The following is a 20,493-nucleotide window of genomic DNA, read 5'->3' on the forward strand; positions in this document are numbered from 1 at the left end:
CTTGTGATGCAAAATTCTTTGGTTAAGATGATTTTTACAAAGTTTGATGTCTACCCACTTTCATACAGTCTTTCCTTTTCAGTATAAAGTTGGGAAAGTCCTATTTCACCATTTTAAGCAGGAGAGTCCCTCAAGGAGTGTTCTAAGTGTTGTGGCATTTGCTATTGCGATGAACAGTACTATGTCCACAGTATCGCATCCTGTACTATGTTACTTGTTTGTGGACGACTTCTCCATTTTCTGTGTGTCCTTTAATCCTGCAACGGCTACTCGGCAATTGCATTTGATGATCAGCTAGTTGAATGAATAGTCAAACAACACAGGTTTTAATTCTCATTGGACGAAACTGTTTGGGTTGATTTTTTTTTTTCCTGTTCCAGTCTCTTTTAATTTACTGATTTTAAGTGGGTAGACCAGGGTGACTCTTGATTTTGAAACTGCTATGTGTTGTTTTCATTACAATAACAAACAAAATAACAGAACTGACTTTAGACCTTTATTGTAATCCTTAAGATTGTATTATGTATTTTAAAGTGAAAAATGTGCACCCAGAGGATATTACACAATGCCAATGAAAGGCCTTCACAGAGCGTGAAGGCACTTGGTTGGAACTCTGAATGTCCAATTGTCAACCTAGAACAAAAGTTCAAAAACTGCTTTGAAGTTGGTAGTATTATGTAATGTAGTACGTAAGGATATTAAAAAAATTAAAAAATGGCAGCACTCTGAAATAAAAATAATTTTTTTTGGCAAAAAAAGTCATAAAACATGCACCAAAAATCAAAATCATAGTATATAGCAAAAATACTACATTTTTGTTATTGTTATCTTCAGTCCAAAGACTGTTTTGACCCAGTTCTCTATGCTACTCTATCTTGTGCAGGCCTCTTCATCCCTGAATAACTACTGCAACCTAAGTCTTTATGAATCTGCTTATTGTATTCATCTCTTGGTCTCCCTCTACAATTTTTACAACCCACACTTCCATCCAATACTGAATTGGTGATCTGTTGATCTCAGAATGTGTCCCATTAACCGATCCCTTCTTTTGGTCAAGTTGGACCACAAATTCATTGTCTCCCCAATCTATTCAGTACCTCCTCTTTAGTTTCATGATTAACCCATCTAATCTTCAGCATTCTTCTGTAGCAAACACATTTCAAAATCTTCTGTCCTCTCTTTCATACATGGCTACAATCCAAACAAATATCTTCAGAAAAGATTTCCTAACACTTAAATATATCTTTGATGTTAACAAATTTCTCTTATTCAGAAATGCTTTTCTTGCCATTGCCAGTCTACATTTTATATCGTCTCTACTTCGGCCATCATCAATTATTTTGCTGCCCAAATAGCAAAACCCCCCACTACTTTAAGTATTTTGTTTCCTAATCTAATTCCATAGCATCACCTAATTTAATTCAACTACATTCCACTATCCTTGTTTTGCTATTGTTGATTTTCATCTTATATACTCCTATCAAGACACTGTTCATTCCGTTCAACTGCTCTTCCAAGTCCTTTGCTGTCTCTGACAGAATTACGTCATTGGCAAACCTCAAAGTCTTTATTTCTTCTCCCTGAAATTTAATCCCTACTCCAAATTTTTCTTTTGTTCCTTTACTGCTTCTTCAAATCCTATGTACTACAGTAGAAAAAACTCCAGCTCATATGTTACAAAAAGATATAATGTAGTTGCACTTATACTTCATGAGTTATAGCTCCCACCATCTTGAAAAATGGCATTTTGAAAATATAAGCATCTAAAGTTTCAACTTGCATTTTTAATATTGAAACTCCAGACCTTTAATTGGCAATGCCAGCACTGGGATTATTTTTCACACCTTTTTCTCTATGTATAAATATGTTAGTTTGTCATTTTCAAGCACTTGTGATTTACTTGATGTAAAAAAACAAGCGAAACGACAAGTTAAGCAGATGCGAGACAAGCACATGCTTTCAGACTGTTTACCACAAATGGATCATGTTACAATGAGAAAACTTGTTGGGAATGGTATTTTAGTTGATACTAATGCAATCTGTGATACTATCCAAGACTAACAGGGCCTTGGTTCTATTGGTAACTATTATAGTATTGTATCAATTGCTTTCTAGCATTTGGATGCACCAGATTCCCCTGCAGTAAGTCAAAGTTTTAACATATTTTAACATTTATGGCACACACTGTATGAATGAGTCTTAAAAATAGTCATTCTAAGGAATATTTTAAGCCAATAAAAAATCAGGCTAAAAAACATTACCCTTGTCTACCCCCATAAGACTTGGGGATACTGTTCTCACTTTTAAGGTAAAGGTGGAATATCTGGGCTTCACTTTTGGTGAGAAGATAACATGGCTGCCACATCTTAAAGAACTAAAACTGAGATGTCCCAAGGGGCCTTTGTGTGACCCCAACCTTAATACAGTTGCCAGGTTTACAGATCAGCTAGGCCTTCAAACCTCAAAGTTCACTATGAGCATGTTAAGCTGTAATTGGGGACTTATTGTACGAGTTAAATTGCTAGCCTGGGTGCAGAGGCCGGTGAGACTCTGCTGTCTATTAGACATCATCTCCTCATGGTACACCAAGCATAAAAGGCTTTGTCCACTCAAAAATCGTTAGCATCCATCTCCGTTGCACAGCTGTCATTGGAACAGCTGTTTCATCACTGTCCATAAGAAACGAGACCGTGTGGGATCCATGCATGGGAGAACCTTGAGTTAATACAGGTGGGGGCATTTAAGGCTCAAAGCCAGGGGTGGAGTAGGGGATTCCCCTGACTACTAAAGACACACAGCTTAGTTTTTGAACTGCTTATAGTAATAACTGTACACCAGACAATTTTTTCAAAATTAAATTTAACAATATTTTACATTGACACTTGGATTTTAATACTGTTTACACTGATGAGTCTAAGCAGCTGGATTTTATCAGCTGATCTATCATGTTCCCCAACAATGTCCTCAGGGTGGGGCTCCTAGAGCCATTTTCTGTTTATTACATGAAATTCCTTGCTATTCTTAGGGCACTGGGGCAGATGGGACAGCAACATGGCAAGAAATTCTTCATCTGTTCAGATTCTCACAGTGCCCTTCTTGCTATTGGTCAGATGCAGCCAGCAGATTGGATGTGCAGGATGCTCTACTTCTCTTGCAAGGGCAGGTTAAGGAAATAATTTTATGATGGGTCCCATGGCACATAGGGATCTGGAGGAATGAATTTGCTGATCCAGCTGCCAAGGAAGCTTGATCCCTTTTATCTCCTGCTCCCTGCTCAATCCCGCAGCACGCTGTCATGTCCTTTGTGACCAAGAAGACCATGTGTTGGTGGGGGGCCCAGTCGTTGGAAGTGAGGAAAAGTAAGCTACATTCCTTAGAAACTTCAGTGTGACAATGGCTTAGATCCTTCTGACAATGATAAGCTGAAAAAGTAGCCGTTACATGACTTACAGTGGGACATTGTCCATTGACACATGGCTTTCTCTTGCGTAGTGAGGAGCCATCAGTGTGTCACACATGAGGTAAACAACTGTTGATATGACATATTTCATTTAAGTGCATTTTATATGACAGCCTTAGGTCTAATCTGGGTCTCCACAGGATCTGCCCTCTATTTTAACTGGTAATGGAGTGAGTGTGGTTTGTGTTCTAAGAATTTGCGTAATGTCCAGCATTTTTCCCAAAATGTTGGATGTGAGATATTAATGTGTCATAGCGTGACTCAGTCATCCATTTTTTTCTAGGTAATCATCTAGCCACAGTCATCTGACCCCTTTTTAAATGTGTCTGTACTGGTATTTTATCCTTGATTTTATCTAGTTATTCTGCCATGTTTTGTCTGAATTTTATTGAGGACATTTCGGATTAATATTTGGTGGCCTCATCCACAAATAATAGTAATAATACGAAGTGTAGACATATGCAATACTTGCTGTTTCAGAGGTTTTTTTTTTCTAGAACACTTGATAATATTGTAGAACATTCAAGAATATATGTAAAACCTTTAGAACATTATAGATCACCCTTAAATTTTTTCCATTTAAAAATATGGAAGAGAGAGATCCTGGTGACCACCATAATGTGGTGATGACCACTTGAAACACTCATTTCTCCTCAACCACAACAGCTAGACTTTCCATTCACTCTTCCTCCTCCCAACAGTCCCTGTGTCTAAACAAGTACCTAAAGTTATTTTTTATATTTTCAATTAATTTTCTCCTCTATAAATTGTAACAATATGAGTATGTGGGTGAGTTACTTACCCACCTAGGCCTGGTATTGAGGAGAGATGAATTTGTTGCACAGCTAAACATTAGCAGGTCCAAGGCCAAAGGCACAGGGCGCGCTGCAGCCAACTTGGCTAGTTGACCATTTCCACCTCAGGTGAGCATGTCATCAGAAACAGGTAAATCCCAGATCTGGGAGGTAGGAGACAATGTACCGAAGGAACTAAGGCTGTAAGTACAGGTCGAGACTTGTACTCAGGTAGCTCAGTTGGTAGACCACTTCCCATGAATGGCAATTTTCCAGATTCAAGTTTCAGTCAGGCACACAGTTTTGATCTGCCAGGAATTTTCAAATGTCATTTTGATAGTGTACCATTAAAAAGAGAGAGAGAGAGAGAGAGAGAGAGAGAGAGAGAGAGAGAGATAGAGAGAGAGAGCAATCATCAGGACTGAGTGCACTATAAGGTCTCTCTATGGGTCACTAATCATTCTGTTTCCCCTAAAAATTTTGAAAATTGTAAGACTGTTATTCCAAGTTGAGTAAATAATCAATTAAAAATAATATATAAATCATCTCATACATAAAAAACAATCTAAAACATGCTCCCTAATAGTGATGATAATTCATTAGTAGCACATTCTATTGAAGGACTGTTTACAGCTGCCATTCCACAAACAGTAAATAGTTGAGTGAATAAACACAGCTGATTTGATCTACTGTACGTTTGTGCACATCTGATATATTGGATGTGTCAGGTAATGCTTCACTGTAGTTGTCTGCTATATACAGACTGAACACACAGAGTAACTGAAGATGTATATACCATGCAGAAATATTCTATAAACATGTTTCGTCAACGGAGTGCAACCAGTTTTCATACAACTCCTAGAAATCTGTAACTTCAACCACCCTGCCAAAATGGAGTGCCTCAATTGCACCGAAACTAGATCCTTTTTATCTGATATAATAAAAGGCAGTTATAAGATTAAAACCAGTTCTACGGGGTGATGGACAGCATCCCATATTGTCTTTGGTTCGTGTCTGCTCCACAATTAGTGACAATGCATTGTCATGGGGCAGCATTCAGGTATATGGCAACCACCCTTTAGACCTGATGAAGCCTAACTCCAAACATTTCTTTTGTGTAAGATATGCACAAACATCTTCTGGACCATACTTAAAAAATTCATGCCTGATTTGTTCATGCTGGCCATTTTTGTTCAAGAACCACTTGTATGCCACTCAGCACCTCACCTTTATTGCCCTGAAATGTAATTAAAAAAAGGTTTGTTACCCGATACTGTTTGGTCAAAAAGATTTGGATTTGTCTCCAAAAATTTCAATTTCTATGATGCGGTATGATGCCTGGTACTTGGCAAAAAACTTCTTTGTCTTTCCCTTCTGCATATAAGAAGTTGATAGCACCACCAACCAACCAACCAACCAAACAAACAACCTTGTACTGTGGCGTTCTTGCCATGTGGCTCACTGCTTCTTCCTGTTTCTCCAGTGCTTGTGTATTTTCTCTCTGTACTCTATTCCAAATTTCCCTAATCACTGTGGCAAATTCCTTAACACCCTCTCCAATCTTCCCTTTCTTTGCTTTCAATATGTCGAACAGCGATGGCGTTTTATGACCATATGGTTATAATCCTGTATTCATAAGCTGTTCTGAGTTGTAGACGGAGACGACATACTTCAAATAGACATCCCACTTGGTGTGACAGGATGCAACGTAGTATCCAAGCATCTTCCCAATTGTCCTGTGCACCCTTTCAGTTCTTCCATTGGCTTGTGGATGAAAGGAGTTGTTTTTAACTTCTTCACATTCAATAACACGTACACAATTCCTTGAATAGATCTGACATGGAATTCATTCCCTGGTCTGTTACTACTATTCGAGGCACTCCAAACTTCAGCATCCATTTATTAACAGGTCCATGTCCCACTGTTGCTGCCTGCTGGTTTGGCATTGTGATCATCTCTAGATATTGTGAAAAATGTTCTATGGTTGTAAGTACGTACTTATTTCCTGCAGGTGTTTCATTTGAATGGACCTAAAACATCAATCCCCAGAATTTCGAATGGTGCTAATCATTCAGGCGACCTCTGCAACGGAACTCTCGTTCAATACAAATCTGCTCTCTGTGCACACTGTAAGCAATGCCGCACACACTGGTTTACATCTGTCTGTGTATTTCTCCACCAATACCTTTCTGCTACCTTTTGTTGTTAGATCTGCAACCTGCATCATCCGCTAATACATGACGTGAGCTTCTTGTAGCAGTCTATTCCTTAGCTTCGCTGGTACCACTACCCATGATCCCAGCTTGGTTTCCCTGCATAGCAACCCATCCTGCATACAATACTGCTTAAAATACTGCTCACAATTGTCATCCATTGTCTGTGCAGTTTGTCATTCCTTATGCTTGTTACCCCCAATACATAAAACATCTATTTTTCTACTTAAGCCATCCACATTTCCATGCTTCTTCCCAGGTTTATGTGTGTCTTTGAAATTAAATTCAATTAGTGATACTGCCCATCGCATCAACCTACTAAAAGAATCCTTTAATCCCAACAACCACTTTAATGCCACGTGATCTGCTATTAATCTTCAACTGTTTACCAAAAAGATAGCCTTTCATATATGTAATTCCATAAATAAGGCTTTGCATAATTTGTCTTGTAGGGCAAGCTACTGGATGTCCCGTGCTTTCTATCTCTTGGACAACACACAGCCAAGTGCATGGTTTGATGCATCACACGATAAAAACAAATTCTCTATTACAATCCGGAAATACGAATATCAGACTCCATGTTAAAGCTTCTTTTAGCTCCTCAAAAGCATGCTGGCACTCTTCTAGCACCCTTTTTTAACAATTGTGTCAATGGTCTGGTAATATCCGCAAATCCTTTTATGAACTGATGGTAATAGTTATGTCTTCCATGAACGTATGCACAGACTATGTAACCATCAGACATAGTCGTGGCCCCGGTACATGTCGAGAATCGAGAGGAATTGATAGCGGAGAGCCGCAGGGTTAACGGGGTCCTTAGGGCCATGTGAAAGGTCCAGAAGAATATGCGGCCTAGGTATACACCATGGAGGTGCACAAGAATGGACCTCGAGGAGAGGTGGTAACGGGAAGGACTGCAGTTCAGACAGAAGGGACCAGATGCGAACCCCAACCTTAAGCCCTAACCTGGACCACTGATGTGGGAGATGAACAGCCATGGTTGGGAAAAGGAGATGGTAATTTGGATGCGCAGGAGAATTATGAACATGCGCAACATAACTGGTGGGCGATTGTGCACACCTAACCTTCAATGGAGGGACTATGGCCTCCACCAGGACACTGGTCACCGGACTCGCTCTAAAAGCTCCTGTCACTAGGCGAATGCCACAGTGGTGCACTGGGTCGAGTAAACGCAACGCTGAGGGCACCGCTGAACCATAAACCAGACAACCATAGTCAAAGTGGGATTGAACAAGGGCTCTGTAGAGCTGCAGCAGTGCAGAACGATCTGCACCCCAATTGGTGTTGCTCAGGCAGCGGAGGGCATTGAGCTGCTACCAGCACTTCTGCTTAAGCTGATGAAGGTGAGATAGCCAAGTCAATTGGGTGTCGAAAATCAGTCCTAAGAATCAATATGTCTCCACTACAGTGAGTGGATCATCATTAAGGTAAAGTTCTGGTTCTGGATGAACGGTGTGATGCCGACAGAAATGCATGAGAGACAATTTCGCAGCTGCAAACTGGAAGTCATGGGCTAGAGCCCATGAATGTTGTCTCATGAATGGCTCCCTGTAGGTGCTACTCAGCAACACCAGTACTGGAGCAGCGGTATGAAATGCAGAAGTCATCTGCATACAAAGAAGGTGAGACCCGTGGGCCTACAGCTAGTAGCCACTAAAAACAGAGAGACACTCAATACGGGCCCTGTGGAACGCCATTCTTCTGAATATGGGGGGAACTATGGGAGGCACCAACTTGGACACGGTAAGTATGGAGCGACAGGAAGTTTTGGATAAAAATCAGGAGCGGACCCGGGAGACCCCACTCATACAATCTGGAAAGGATATGATGTCACCAGGTTGTGTCGTATGCTTTATGTAAGTCAAAAAATATGGCAACCAGATGTTGAGTCTGGAAAAGGCTGTTCAGCTGGCAGACTCGAGGGACACAAGTGTTAGAGCAACCCTGGCGGAAGCCACCCTGACATAGAGCCAGGAGGCCACATGATTCCAGGAGCCAACCCAACTGCTGACACACGATATGTTCCAGCAGCTTACAAAGAAAGTGGTGAGGCTGATGGGCCAGTAGCTATCTACATCAAGCGGGTTTTGACCAGGTTTGAGCACAGGGATGATGGTGCACTCCCGCCATTGCAGGAGCTGCGTCGGGGCAATGTGCAAGGGCACTGAGGAGCCCCCACTCTGTAAATGAGGCGTTATAGGATTCACTGAGGTGTGCAGTGAACAAGAGGACTTTCCTTTCCATCTGCCGTTTGAGGGTGTGAAAGGCTGAGGGGTAGTTCTTACGACGCAGAGGCTCGAGCACACTGCTCAGCAAAATGCTCGGCAATCGCCTTTGTGTCTGTAGATAACACATCATTGATGTTACTGCCAGGGACACATGTTGGGATCTGGTACCCAAAAAGATGTTTGATCTACATCCAGACTTGGGAAGGTGACATATGGTACCCAATGATCGACACGTACCTCTCACAACACTCCTGTTTCCATTGTTTTATAAGCTGGCAGATACGGGCACGGAGCAACTTAATGGCTATTAGGTGCTCTAGGGAAGGGCGCTGCTTATGTCGCTGTAGAGCTCACTGACCCTCTTTAACTTCCGGCGACCACCAAGGGACTGTCTTTCGGCAGGGGCACCCTAAAGAATGAGAGATCGCGTTTTCCGCCACAGAAACAATCGTCGTAGTGACCTGCTCAACGACAACACTGATGGCACCATGTAGGGGAGATTTAGTGGTGACAGCAGAGGTGAAGGCTTCCCAGTCTGCCTTGTTTAAAGCCCATCTGGGTAGGCGTCCGTGGCTATGACGTCAGGGGAGTGACAGGAATATGTGGAAGTGGTCCTTACCACACAAGTCGTCATGAGCTCTCCATTTGGGAACGATTTGGGGTCATGTTTCTTAGCATTGAAGTTACATCTTGATTGCTTGGAGACTGCTGGTGTTTGACCACCAGCAAGAGATGACGTACTACACTTCGTGGCGCATCACCTGCCCTGAAGCCACCCACTCCTCCCACGGGCGCCACCCAGCTGCAGCAAAGGCCACCTGGCAGGATGGCCATTGCCAGCAGACCCGATGCCCCAGGGTGACAGGCATCTACTCCTTGGCATATGTGGGTAGTTAACAGCGCAGGCATCAAGCAGAGCGATCCATGTGGTCAGGGGTCTACAACCAACAGGGTACATGGCGGCCCCATCACAACGGACTGGCTACCGTGCTGGACATCAGGCACAAACGAGCTAAGAAGTCCACTATCGTCGACAGCGCAGAAAGTGATACTGCACAGAGGATGAGGAAAACGCACCCAGGAGGGTGACCTCTTACAACAGCTGGAGAATGAGTGGAATTGCAGATCCATGTTGGCGAAGAATGGGGGAGGTCTCAGCAGCGCATGATGGACACTATGCGCCATGTAAGGCACCCTTCCCCAGTTGGCTCGCTCTTCGGGAAAATTTTGAAAAATGGAGGTAAAACCCTACAGGGGACCATCACATAAATGCTGAAACGTGGAGACTCCTTTTATAGCTACCTCTTACGACAGGCAGGTATACCTCAGGCCTATTCTAACCCCTGGACCCGCATGGGGATCGGGCACCTTGTCTGTACACATCTCATTTCCACATGCAACCCTCTTAAAAAGAGTGTCAAGCACCCTTTGCTCAGTTTCTTGCAAAATAATTTCATTGACTGCAGCATCCTGTCCTAATTCGTAGGTACATCCATTAATTTGCCTGTCTTATCCGCAAATTGTTCAGTTTTTGTATTTGTCTTAGTTATTACCCCTAACTGTTCCTTATAGCGTCTGGGACTATTTTGTTTCGTATGTCTCTGAATTAAACCTTTTTTAAATTGTTCAAATGATGTTGCTCTCTTAGAGCTTCTGTATACCCTTCATGTTTTTGCTTCCCCTGTTAGTGTCAATTTTGCCACAATAATTCCTTATCAGACCAATCTTCCAACTGAGCATTTTCCAAGGTCTCCCACAAAGGCCTGCACATCCTTGGTTTCCAACTTGTGACTGACAAATTTATACCCCATTGTGATGATTGCAATTCTATCAAGCCATGCAGTTCTGTGCTGTTAATAATGTTACTTTTACTAACAGTATGTGTACTGCTTCCAGTTCTGACACACCTTGTGTTTCTGGTTCTGTCGAAGCTTTGTCCTTGACAACACTCAGTTTCAGAACTAACACTTGCAAGACAAGGACATACAATACATTAACTTAATTCTAATGTCTAACTATGAGCCATCTCAACTCCTGGCACTGCCTAGCCATATGCCCCCAACAGTTACATGTATAACATTTTACTGAAACTTATTTCGTAGATGGTGCTGAATGACCCCTCAAAGTTACACTGTGCACATGTAACAGGCACTAACAATCATGTCTTCCATTACCTCTAAAACTAAACAAATCCACTGGTTCTGTACTCGCAATAAAACCTACTTTACAAAATGCACAATTGTCAAACTGCTCCTCCATGATCAAAATACAATAAAAAAAAACTTTTTTGACTTGTCGTACCATAGGCTGAGGGCTCAGATGGTGCTCTATGGCGATGTCAGTATTCTGACAGTGTTGAATGATGCTTGGATTGTCACCCGTAGAGAGTGAAATGAATCAGTACAACAATAGATTTGTTCAATTAATTTCGTTGTCCCCTAGTTCATCAGAAACAGCAGGGGGGAGGTGTCCAGTTGCCTCTCTTGTGAAACAATATATCTCCGGCTTTGCTGAAAGCACAAAGAGCAGGGCCAAGTGTGGCGTCACTCGAATGCCGCTGTCATTGACATCTCTGGCTGCATCCATGATGACAGTGCAGCAGCGCAGCCGATGATGGCTGTGAACTTCCTCCAGTGATCAGGGGGCTACCTTGTGACTCAGGGCAGGCTTACCTGCCTTTTGTGGTCGAACAGCGGACCCTGTATTGTATTCCAGTTGTCGCTCTGGGTGTTATAGTCTTGTGGTGTAGGCTGTCATAATGAGAAGAGAATCATTTAGTACACAATGGTTGAGTACTTATAAGCTCCAGACTATGTTCATTTAGGGCTTAAGTCACATACTCTAAACACTTGTGGTGATAAGTGAGGAAAAGTTTCCATCCCTCCACTAGCATACTGCATGTCAGTCACCAATGTTTTGCTTTGCAGTGCATAGCCCTTCACCTCCCTGCAGCTGGCTCTGTTGCAATTCATTTCTGTTCTGGCATATTTTTTGACTGAATATGGTTGATATGTTACTTGTAGAATTTTGGAACATGTATTATGTTCGAGTATAATGATTTTTCTGGAGACTACAAATCTACTCTGTAGGAATCAGCATGGTTTTCAAAAAAGACGATCGTGTGAAACCCAGCTTGTGCTATTCGTCCACGAGACTCGGAGAGCCATAGACACGGGTTCCCAGGTAAATGCAGTGTTTCTTGACTTCCGCAAGGCGTTCGATACAGTTCCCCACAGTCGTTTAACGAACAAAGTAAGAGCATATGGACTATCAGACCAATTGTGTGATTGGATTGAAGAGTTCCTAGATAACAGAACGCAGCATGACATTCTCAATGGAGAGCAGTCTTCCGAAGTAAGAGTGATTTCAGGTGTGCCACAGGGGAGTGTCGTAGGACCGTTGCTGTTCACAATATACATAAATGACCTTGTGGATGACATCGGAAGTTCACTGAGGCTTTTTGCGGATGATGCTGTGGTATATTGAGAGGTTATAACAATGAAAAATTGTACTGAAATGCAGGAGGTTCTGCAGCGAACTGACGCATGGTGCAGGGAATGGCAATTGAATCTCAATGTAGACAAGTGTAATGTGCTGCGAATACATAGAAAGAAAGTTCCCTTATCATTTAACTACAATATAGCAGGTCAGCAACTGGAAGCAGTTAATTCCATAAATTATCTGGGAGTACGCATTAGGAGTGACTTAAAATGGAATGATCATATAAAGTTGATCGTCGGTAAAGCAGATGCCAGACTGAGATTCATTGGAAGAATCCTAAGGAAATGCAATCTGAAAAAAAATGAAGTAGGTTACAGTACACTTGTTCGCCCACTGCTTGAATACTGCTCAGCAGTGTGGGATCCGTATGAGATAGGGTTGATAGAAGAGAGAGAGAAGATCCAACGGAGAGCAGCGCGCTTCGTTACAGGATCATTTAGTAATCGCAAAAGCGTTACAGAGATGATAGATAAACTCCAGTGGAAGACTGCAGGAGAGACGCTCAGTAGCTTGGTACGAGCTTTTGTTGAAGTTTCGAGAACATACCTTCACTGAGGAGTCAAGCAGTATATTGCTCCCTCCTACGTATATCTCGCGAAGAGACCATTAGTATAAAATCAGAGATTAGAGCCCACACAGAGGCGTACCGACAATCCTCCTTTCCACGAACAATACGAGACTGGAATAGAAGGGAGAACCGATAGAGGTACTCAAGGTACCCTCTGCCACACACCGTCAGGTGGCTTGCGGAGTATGAGTATGGATGTGGATGTAGATGTATATCTGCTTTATCTTTCTTGGCATTCTTTCTCGTAATTTCATTCTTATCTCCTGGCTTCACAGAATCACTCAGGATGTTTATTTGTTCCGTTTGCCTTTTCCTTTGGTTCCAATTATCTACCACTACTTCGTTTTTTACAGCTGCAATTGACTGTAAATTATCTTTTTCTGATTTGTTACATATTATTCTTCCACACTTTGTGACCAACTTTCTTCCTCATTTTAGTGCTGGCTTCAGATCATCTACCACCAAGTCTTCTGACTCCTCAACTGTTGTAGGCTCCTGATTTGTACCCAATCTATAAAATTATTGCTTTCCGAGTTAGTTAAATTTATGTTATTACATGATGAGGGTCCATTTTGTGGTGAGAATGATGCTGGTGATGCATTTGAAACTTTTAAGCAAGAAATGTCATAATTATAGGACTATCTCCAATATTCTACTTCCCCTTGATCCAATAATTATTTACTTAGTGTCACGTTTCCTGCAATATCAAGGAGGGTGGAAAAATAGCAGAAAATTCACCGATCGGGTGTTAAATTTATATACTGTGTATTTGTGGACTACTCTGCATGCTTATTATATGCCCATAGCACGATATTACTATCCACATACACATAGAAGGATATGCAAAATGGAGATTACTCTTTGGTACAATAAAATACACTAAAAAGGAGAATGAATGCATTATTCAGATCTAAGCTAACATTTTTTTTTACGGTGAGTATGTTTAATAGGCCTACACTTTTCTTCCTGAAAACAGAACAAGACATTATTATGCACTTGCCATTTTCGGTTAGTCTGTTCACTCTACTGCATACATCAACTAATCATTGAACCATTAATAACTCATAGCACGTTAATCACTACACAATAACACTGCTAAACAAAGTTATTCATATCACCAACATACTAATTATTGCAATGACATAACAATGAACGCAATATAGTAAATTTCCAGGCAGAAACATTCTTCTGAGTTTCAATGTTCCATACCTAAGAATTTGAATGTTACAAAATATGATGCTTTCATACTTTGCTATGGAAGAGCTGAGCATATCTGTATTGAGATAAAGGATTTTTCATCTGACTTAATATGTAGAGCCATGTAAAACTGACAATTTTTTAGTTACTTGCATTTGCTGTCTGAATAATTACATTAAAAAAGTTTTTGTTTTAAATACTACACCATCTACTTGATGTTTACGAAGCCTCACATTTATTATTCTTCACTAAAGGTGATCATTTGTTCCCTTGTTTTAATTAATTGTGTTTGCGCTGGAAATAAATCGAAGGTGTTGTCAAAACTGTCTGAAATAACATTTGTGTCAGACAGCATGCAGGCTTTATCACACAATCCCAATGCATTGGATACATATGTGCATTTTTGCTTTTAGTGATGAATCCCAATAAGCAAACAGCTGTCAGTATTATGTAAGTGGAGAACATGAGAGTTCTAGACTTTGCAAGTGCACGAGTTCACCTACTCATCTCTTCATATTGGCCAGGAAAAAGAATCCATCACAATATTTCTTGGACACACTTAGTACTTGGCGCATTTTACAATGAAACTTGTTTTCAAGTCATCAGGGGGCTTCATCATCTCTCTTTCCATCACTGTTGGATACCCATCACCCATGGACTAGCTATAATTGTTATCCTTGAAGGCATTTGCCAAGCATCACTGCGTGGTCCACATGATGGAACAAGGCAGTTTGCCTTGCAGCACATGGTAGTTGATGGGACACAGACCTCAAATTTATTGCAGTGGCTCTATGAAGGCTGCCTTCTGCATATGGAGTTTCAGAAATGCACCCAAGAAGGTATTCCTTAATGCAATATAACTTTATGAATATATGTCAATATGCAGTGTTCACCTGATTTGCCTTTCACATGACCTGCTTCCATGGACAGAGGTTGCTTTAGCATCTACATGTGAGGCAGAATACAGGAAAGTACTTGTTGACAGACTAGGTGACCGCATTAAGGTATTGATGATTTTTCACAAAAAAGCACATTTTAGACAGATTATGGTTCCAATGTGATAACGCCTTCCAGGTAGAAGGAACACAGAAGTGTATTCACGGATCATTTTTCTGGGAAATGGATAAATGTGGAGGCCTAGTTTCATGGTCTCTGTATGTCCACCCTACCCTTCATAATGTTTTCAATTCCTATTCAAACGCCGCCCCCCCCCCCCCCCCCCCCAAAGTGCTTGTGTACCTTCTTCACTCGTGACCTTTGGAGATAGCACTCTTAGTTTAAATTTACCTGTCTGTGATTTGTTCATGAACAGTACATAAATTTTTCCTACTGTTTATGTCATAGTAATTTCCCATCCTGATGACCCTAATCCTGTGCCAGGTTAAATAAATCAGATAATAATAAATACACTGTTATTTCTTCCTGTGAGGGAAAGTACTCTTCTCTGCCTCTAAATGTGGAAGGCATGGTAGTGTGCATTCATGTAGGTCTAACTATTGTTCAGCATATAGTTCAGTGATAAAGATCCCAAGTAGTCTTAACTGTTTTGAGAGACAGGAAAATCACTTTGAACATTTGCTGTGAAGGCAACATAGTTTTTGTGACAATTAAGCTGTCATTAATAGGTGGGGACAGGAAAAAATTGTTTTCTTTTTTGTTTTTTAGCAAATTTGGTGTTATTTTTTGATTTTTTTAACAGATTTGCTCTTATTTCTGCAAACCTCATTGTTACTTTTGTGCTACATTTTGTGTTATTTTTTCCACACTTCTAACTAGATTTTGCTAAACGTTGTGCTGTTTGTCATATCAGTTTTATTTTTGCCAAAATCCGATTTTGTTTTTATAAAATTCATTTTTTTGCCAAATTAGTTTTTTTGACACATTGATTGCATTTCTTTTAGTTTAAGTTGATGCTGTCTTTTTGCCAAAGTCAGAATTTTTTCCAAATTAGATTTGTCTGCTAAATTTGGTGTTGTTTATTCATCATTTCACTGTTGTTGTTTTTTGCCATCCACTGTAATTTCATCTGTGGGTTACATGGGAAATGAATTGATATTTTAAGATTGTACACCAACATCAGTCTTGAGAGAATTTGAAAGCTGCAGTTTTAACATTTAATACCTATTAATCATCCTCTTTCTAAAATTGAGTGGTTTGAATACTAAATCTAGTTCAACATTTACACATTGAAAAACTTTATAGTTATTTTTGTTTTATAACAATGTTTGTTCAAGTGACTTATCCTTAACTGAACAGTTAATCACTTATGTTCACCATCGAGACTAGTGTTCTACTTATTTGTATATGTTTGGTTAAGGAAACAGGACGTACTATACTACTATAGGGAGGACAAAAGTTAGCACTGTTGCACTGTACTGGTTAAAGATTCTTAAGAATGCTATTACGAAATTGACATTTTATGTCAACCTAATCATTAAAGCAGTAACAGTTGTTAAAAACTAATAGGAAAAGTAATTGTAGATGTTGCTATCTTCATTTCAATAAAATATTACATTTATTTCCATATTAGCATGGTATGATGGCATGTTTTAAAAGATAACAAAGATAGACAAGTCTTATTCAGCAATTCAAACCACATTCTGGAAAACAGTCCTACTGACAATTTTCAGTTTTCGATTTGACTTTAGTACATTTTCAGTCAGTAAACAGATACAATAGGGTGAAAAAAATTATGCATTTTACAATAAAGGAAAAAGGAACCCTGAGCACAATAAACTATATGGAATATTTTGTCAACAACTTTATTTACCATCTGTTTAAACACATCCCCAAAATCCACCAGAGTATTTAGCCATCATAATCTGCAACTCAATAAGGTAGATAACGTAAACCTCAACATCTGTTGCCATTCATTCTATAAAAAACAAACAAAAAAACTCTAAAAAACTGTCAGTCATTGTCTGAGACATTCCCTGCCGATTTTACATGTTTACTGTCTACTCAATGAAATAGTTCTTAATACTAAGCAAATATGTTGCTACTGTGAATCAATAGGTCTCATTATACACGAAATGGCACATCACAAGACTGAGTCCAGTGTTGATAGTTTTTAATCAGATGAATATCTCGTATTCAGCACATTCTGTACTTATGGCTCTCTCTCTCTCTCTCTCTCTCTCTCTCTCTCTCTCTCTCACACACACACACACACACACACACACACACACACACACACACACACTTATTTTAAAAATTTTTTACAAAAATGCTAGACAGTCACTTATCACAGTAACTATTACTGTGTCATTTAAATTTCATCATTCCAAAGAAAGCACAGACATGCGAACTCTCTTGCAATATGCAAAATTGAATCAGGTACACTAAATGTAATTGTTAATGATTTTTAAAAATTATATGTATTATTCTGAGTTCTTAAATTTACTATCACTTTTAAATCTGAGTTTTTGTGAAATGCACCGACAGTGTTTTATGCCATAGTGTACCAGTGTCTACTTTCAGTGCTCTAGATGTAGATAATAGTTTCTCATACAGAAAAGGAAAAAGTCCTGTCTGTAACCTTACAATAAATTTAAAAATTTTATTCATATTAACAAATACACTGCCAATTTTCCAACAGTGTTGCAAATTATGTGGAGGAAATAACTCCACCCCTGAATGCAATAATAAAATATGAAAGCTTTCAAACCTACAGCTGGCAGGACAGTGAATCCAGTAAACAAAGAAACTTTCAGGAAATAGATTAAAGACTTTAACATAAGGTTTTATATTTTCAGGAACATCCTCAGTTGATTTAATATTGTACCATCCATTTTTTCTGTCGAATGTATTTTCTTCCATTACATGGACTTTCCATGAAGTGTACGGATATAAGCAAAATTGGAGTACAAGTAATTACAAAACTTTATATTCTTTTTTTTTCATCACAGCTATAAAAACTTATTCCTTCCTTCAATTAAACATTCATAATATGCTCTACATTGATAATCTCTCAATATTACAGTAACCAAAACTTAAGTGAATGTAAAGTGTTTTACTAAATGAGTACAAAAATCTATACTCTAGTACACAAACAAAATTTCTCACATTTAAAATTCTAGTATTCCTGCAAGGGCAAGCTAAATTAATATACATAATCTTAAAAGTCACATGATGCATCACAGCTCATGCAGTAAAATATTTTATATAATCTGGCAACACTGGTTATCTGAAACAATCGTAATACACAATCAAGGACATGCCATTTCTCACTGTGACCTAAAAAGTAATCAATTGCTTCAATAATTCAATGGGTGTAATAAATACTGTGATGATCAATAAGAACTGTCATGAATACATTTCCCATTTACTCATTAAAATCAATAAATACAATGAATTTTTGTTTGCTCTTTCTCGTGGTTTACGTGTTTACCATTCCTGATAAGAATTCATGTTATTTCTGTTTTCCTCCCTGTTACAGGCACCACTGTTTCTGCATTCAAAGCCATTTTCATTTAACGACCCAAACCAAATTCTTTAGCATCATCATCTCTAATGTCACCATATTCCCACACATTGAGGTGATTCTTCTTTGCCACTTCTTCTGCAGCTTTGTATTCTTCAACCTTAAAAAGCAAATATTTGAAAAGATTATTACATCAACAAGATACTCAATATTATCCATAGTACTTATGCAACTATTTGAGTACAACAGTATAATAATAAAAACAATCCCCCCCCCCCACACACACACACACACACTCTGTCTGTTTGTGGAGAAGGAATTAGTCCAAACAATTAGTATAATTTTCCTTTCTGTATGTCTATTGTCTAGTTTCATTTTGTTGAGGCACTAACTACACTGATATACTGAATTAAATTCCATTTTGGAATATTTATTAATTTCTTTGTTATTAAGTTATGGCAGACATCTTCAGTGTTTCCTATCATTACCACTTACAGCATTACAATCAGCTGTCTTGCTGTTGTCGCCAAAGTAATTCTCATTGATGCTTTAATTTGGTCCTGAGCTGGCAAATTTATTTAATTGATTATTTCTTAAGTTTTTAATTAAACCTGGCTTGCCACGCAGTATTTTTGTATTGAATTATCATGTGTTATTCGAAAAAGTTATATTAATAGCCTTGATCAGATTAGACTGTACACAAATGTGCCGGTAAACATTACTGTGTTGTGGCACAATTTGCATTATTACATGTGTGTTGTTTGTGTCACAATAACTACACTACAAATTTTTGTAGTAGTCTTTCTTAAACATTTGGCCAGAAATATGTTTCTTTTAATCACAGAATTTGAACTTAAAAGGGTAATTTTCACTTTGCATTTGCATCACATTCATGTAATAGAAAATGGCCACATATTGCTGCTACAGTAGTTTTGGCCAGGCATTTGCAATCAACCAAAGGTAATTGGACGAGCCATTAGGACAATTCTGCAGCTAGGCACTCCAATAGTACCAAACACAGCTCGCCTGAGGCAGATTTTATAGTCCTTCAACACTGGTGTTAGCCAATTGTAGCAGTATGAATGAATTACGAGAGCCTCTTTTGGAATAACTAGCTAGTTATGTAGTGGACTAACAACCATCTTGTACTACAATTATTTTGTTCTTTTATACTTAAGCAACTAGTGAGCACTTCTAGTGATTCAGACTCAAAGCAATTTACACTGCAGTCACGAAAACTGCCACAAAGTTTCATTTAAAGTTCAACAGTAGATGTACATTTCTTCCCAATCCCTTCAGTTGTGCTTCTAATTACAGTACCACATATTAGTTTCTTCTCATTCAAATAGCATGATTAACACTGGAAGATTTGACTGCTCAAATGAATCCATATGCGCTGTAATTAGTTTAATCTTTTCATCATAGTTTCCATGGGAGTGGTGATTAGAGGGCCTGAAATATATTCCAAGTTCTTCACTTGATACTAACAATAGAAATTCCTAAATGGAATAATACCCGAGAGTGGTTGTTGAAACTTTGTGAACACAGTTCCAGGAGCTAACTGGTATACATCCTCAAACATTTCATGACATCCTTCTTTGCAAACATTAGAAATTCTGGTTAGTCCTATTTGGTATGAGGAACATACAATTGAGCAATATTTTATTATTGGATGCACAAACATTCACCTTGTTGACTGACTGCATTTTCCCAGTATTCAGACAATGATGATGCCTGCCACCCACCTCACCCGAGACTGAACCTACATGATAATTCTATTTTATATACATGCAGACTGTTACATCTAGTTATGTGTATGGCTTGACTGACAACAGTTGTGAATTACTGATTTTTGGCTCAGGGTGTAGTTAGTGCCGACTTGACATCAAAAATAATATGCTGCATTCTTCCCACCAAGCAATCAACCCAATTACAAATCAATTACAAATTTTGGTTGACATCCCCATATGGTTGCACTTTCATTAAGAAGTGTTGAGTGTCATGCTGAGTCAAATACTTTTCAGAACTCAAAAAACACTACATCTATCCGAATGCCTCGATTCAGGATGTCATGTGAGGAAAGTGCAA

General features: G+C 39.3%; 1 protein-coding gene across 1 annotated transcript in view; it reads right to left on the bottom strand.

The window, feature by feature from the left end:
- Positions 1-16,728: 16,728 nt before the first annotated feature.
- Positions 16,729-20,493, bottom strand: part of LOC126260827 (staphylococcal nuclease domain-containing protein 1) — a 97,173-nt gene continuing 93,408 nt past the window's right edge. Inside the window, exon 15 of the mRNA XM_049958214.1 lies at positions 16,729-18,565. Coding sequence (XP_049814171.1) covers positions 18,455-18,565 — 111 coding nt within the window. The 3' untranslated portion in view covers positions 16,729-18,454. The remainder of the gene's footprint in view (positions 18,566-20,493) is intronic.

The sequence above is a fragment of the Schistocerca nitens genome, chromosome 5 (genome assembly GCF_023898315.1).
Source record: "Schistocerca nitens isolate TAMUIC-IGC-003100 chromosome 5, iqSchNite1.1, whole genome shotgun sequence".
NCBI lineage: Eukaryota > Metazoa > Arthropoda > Insecta > Orthoptera > Acrididae > Schistocerca > Schistocerca nitens.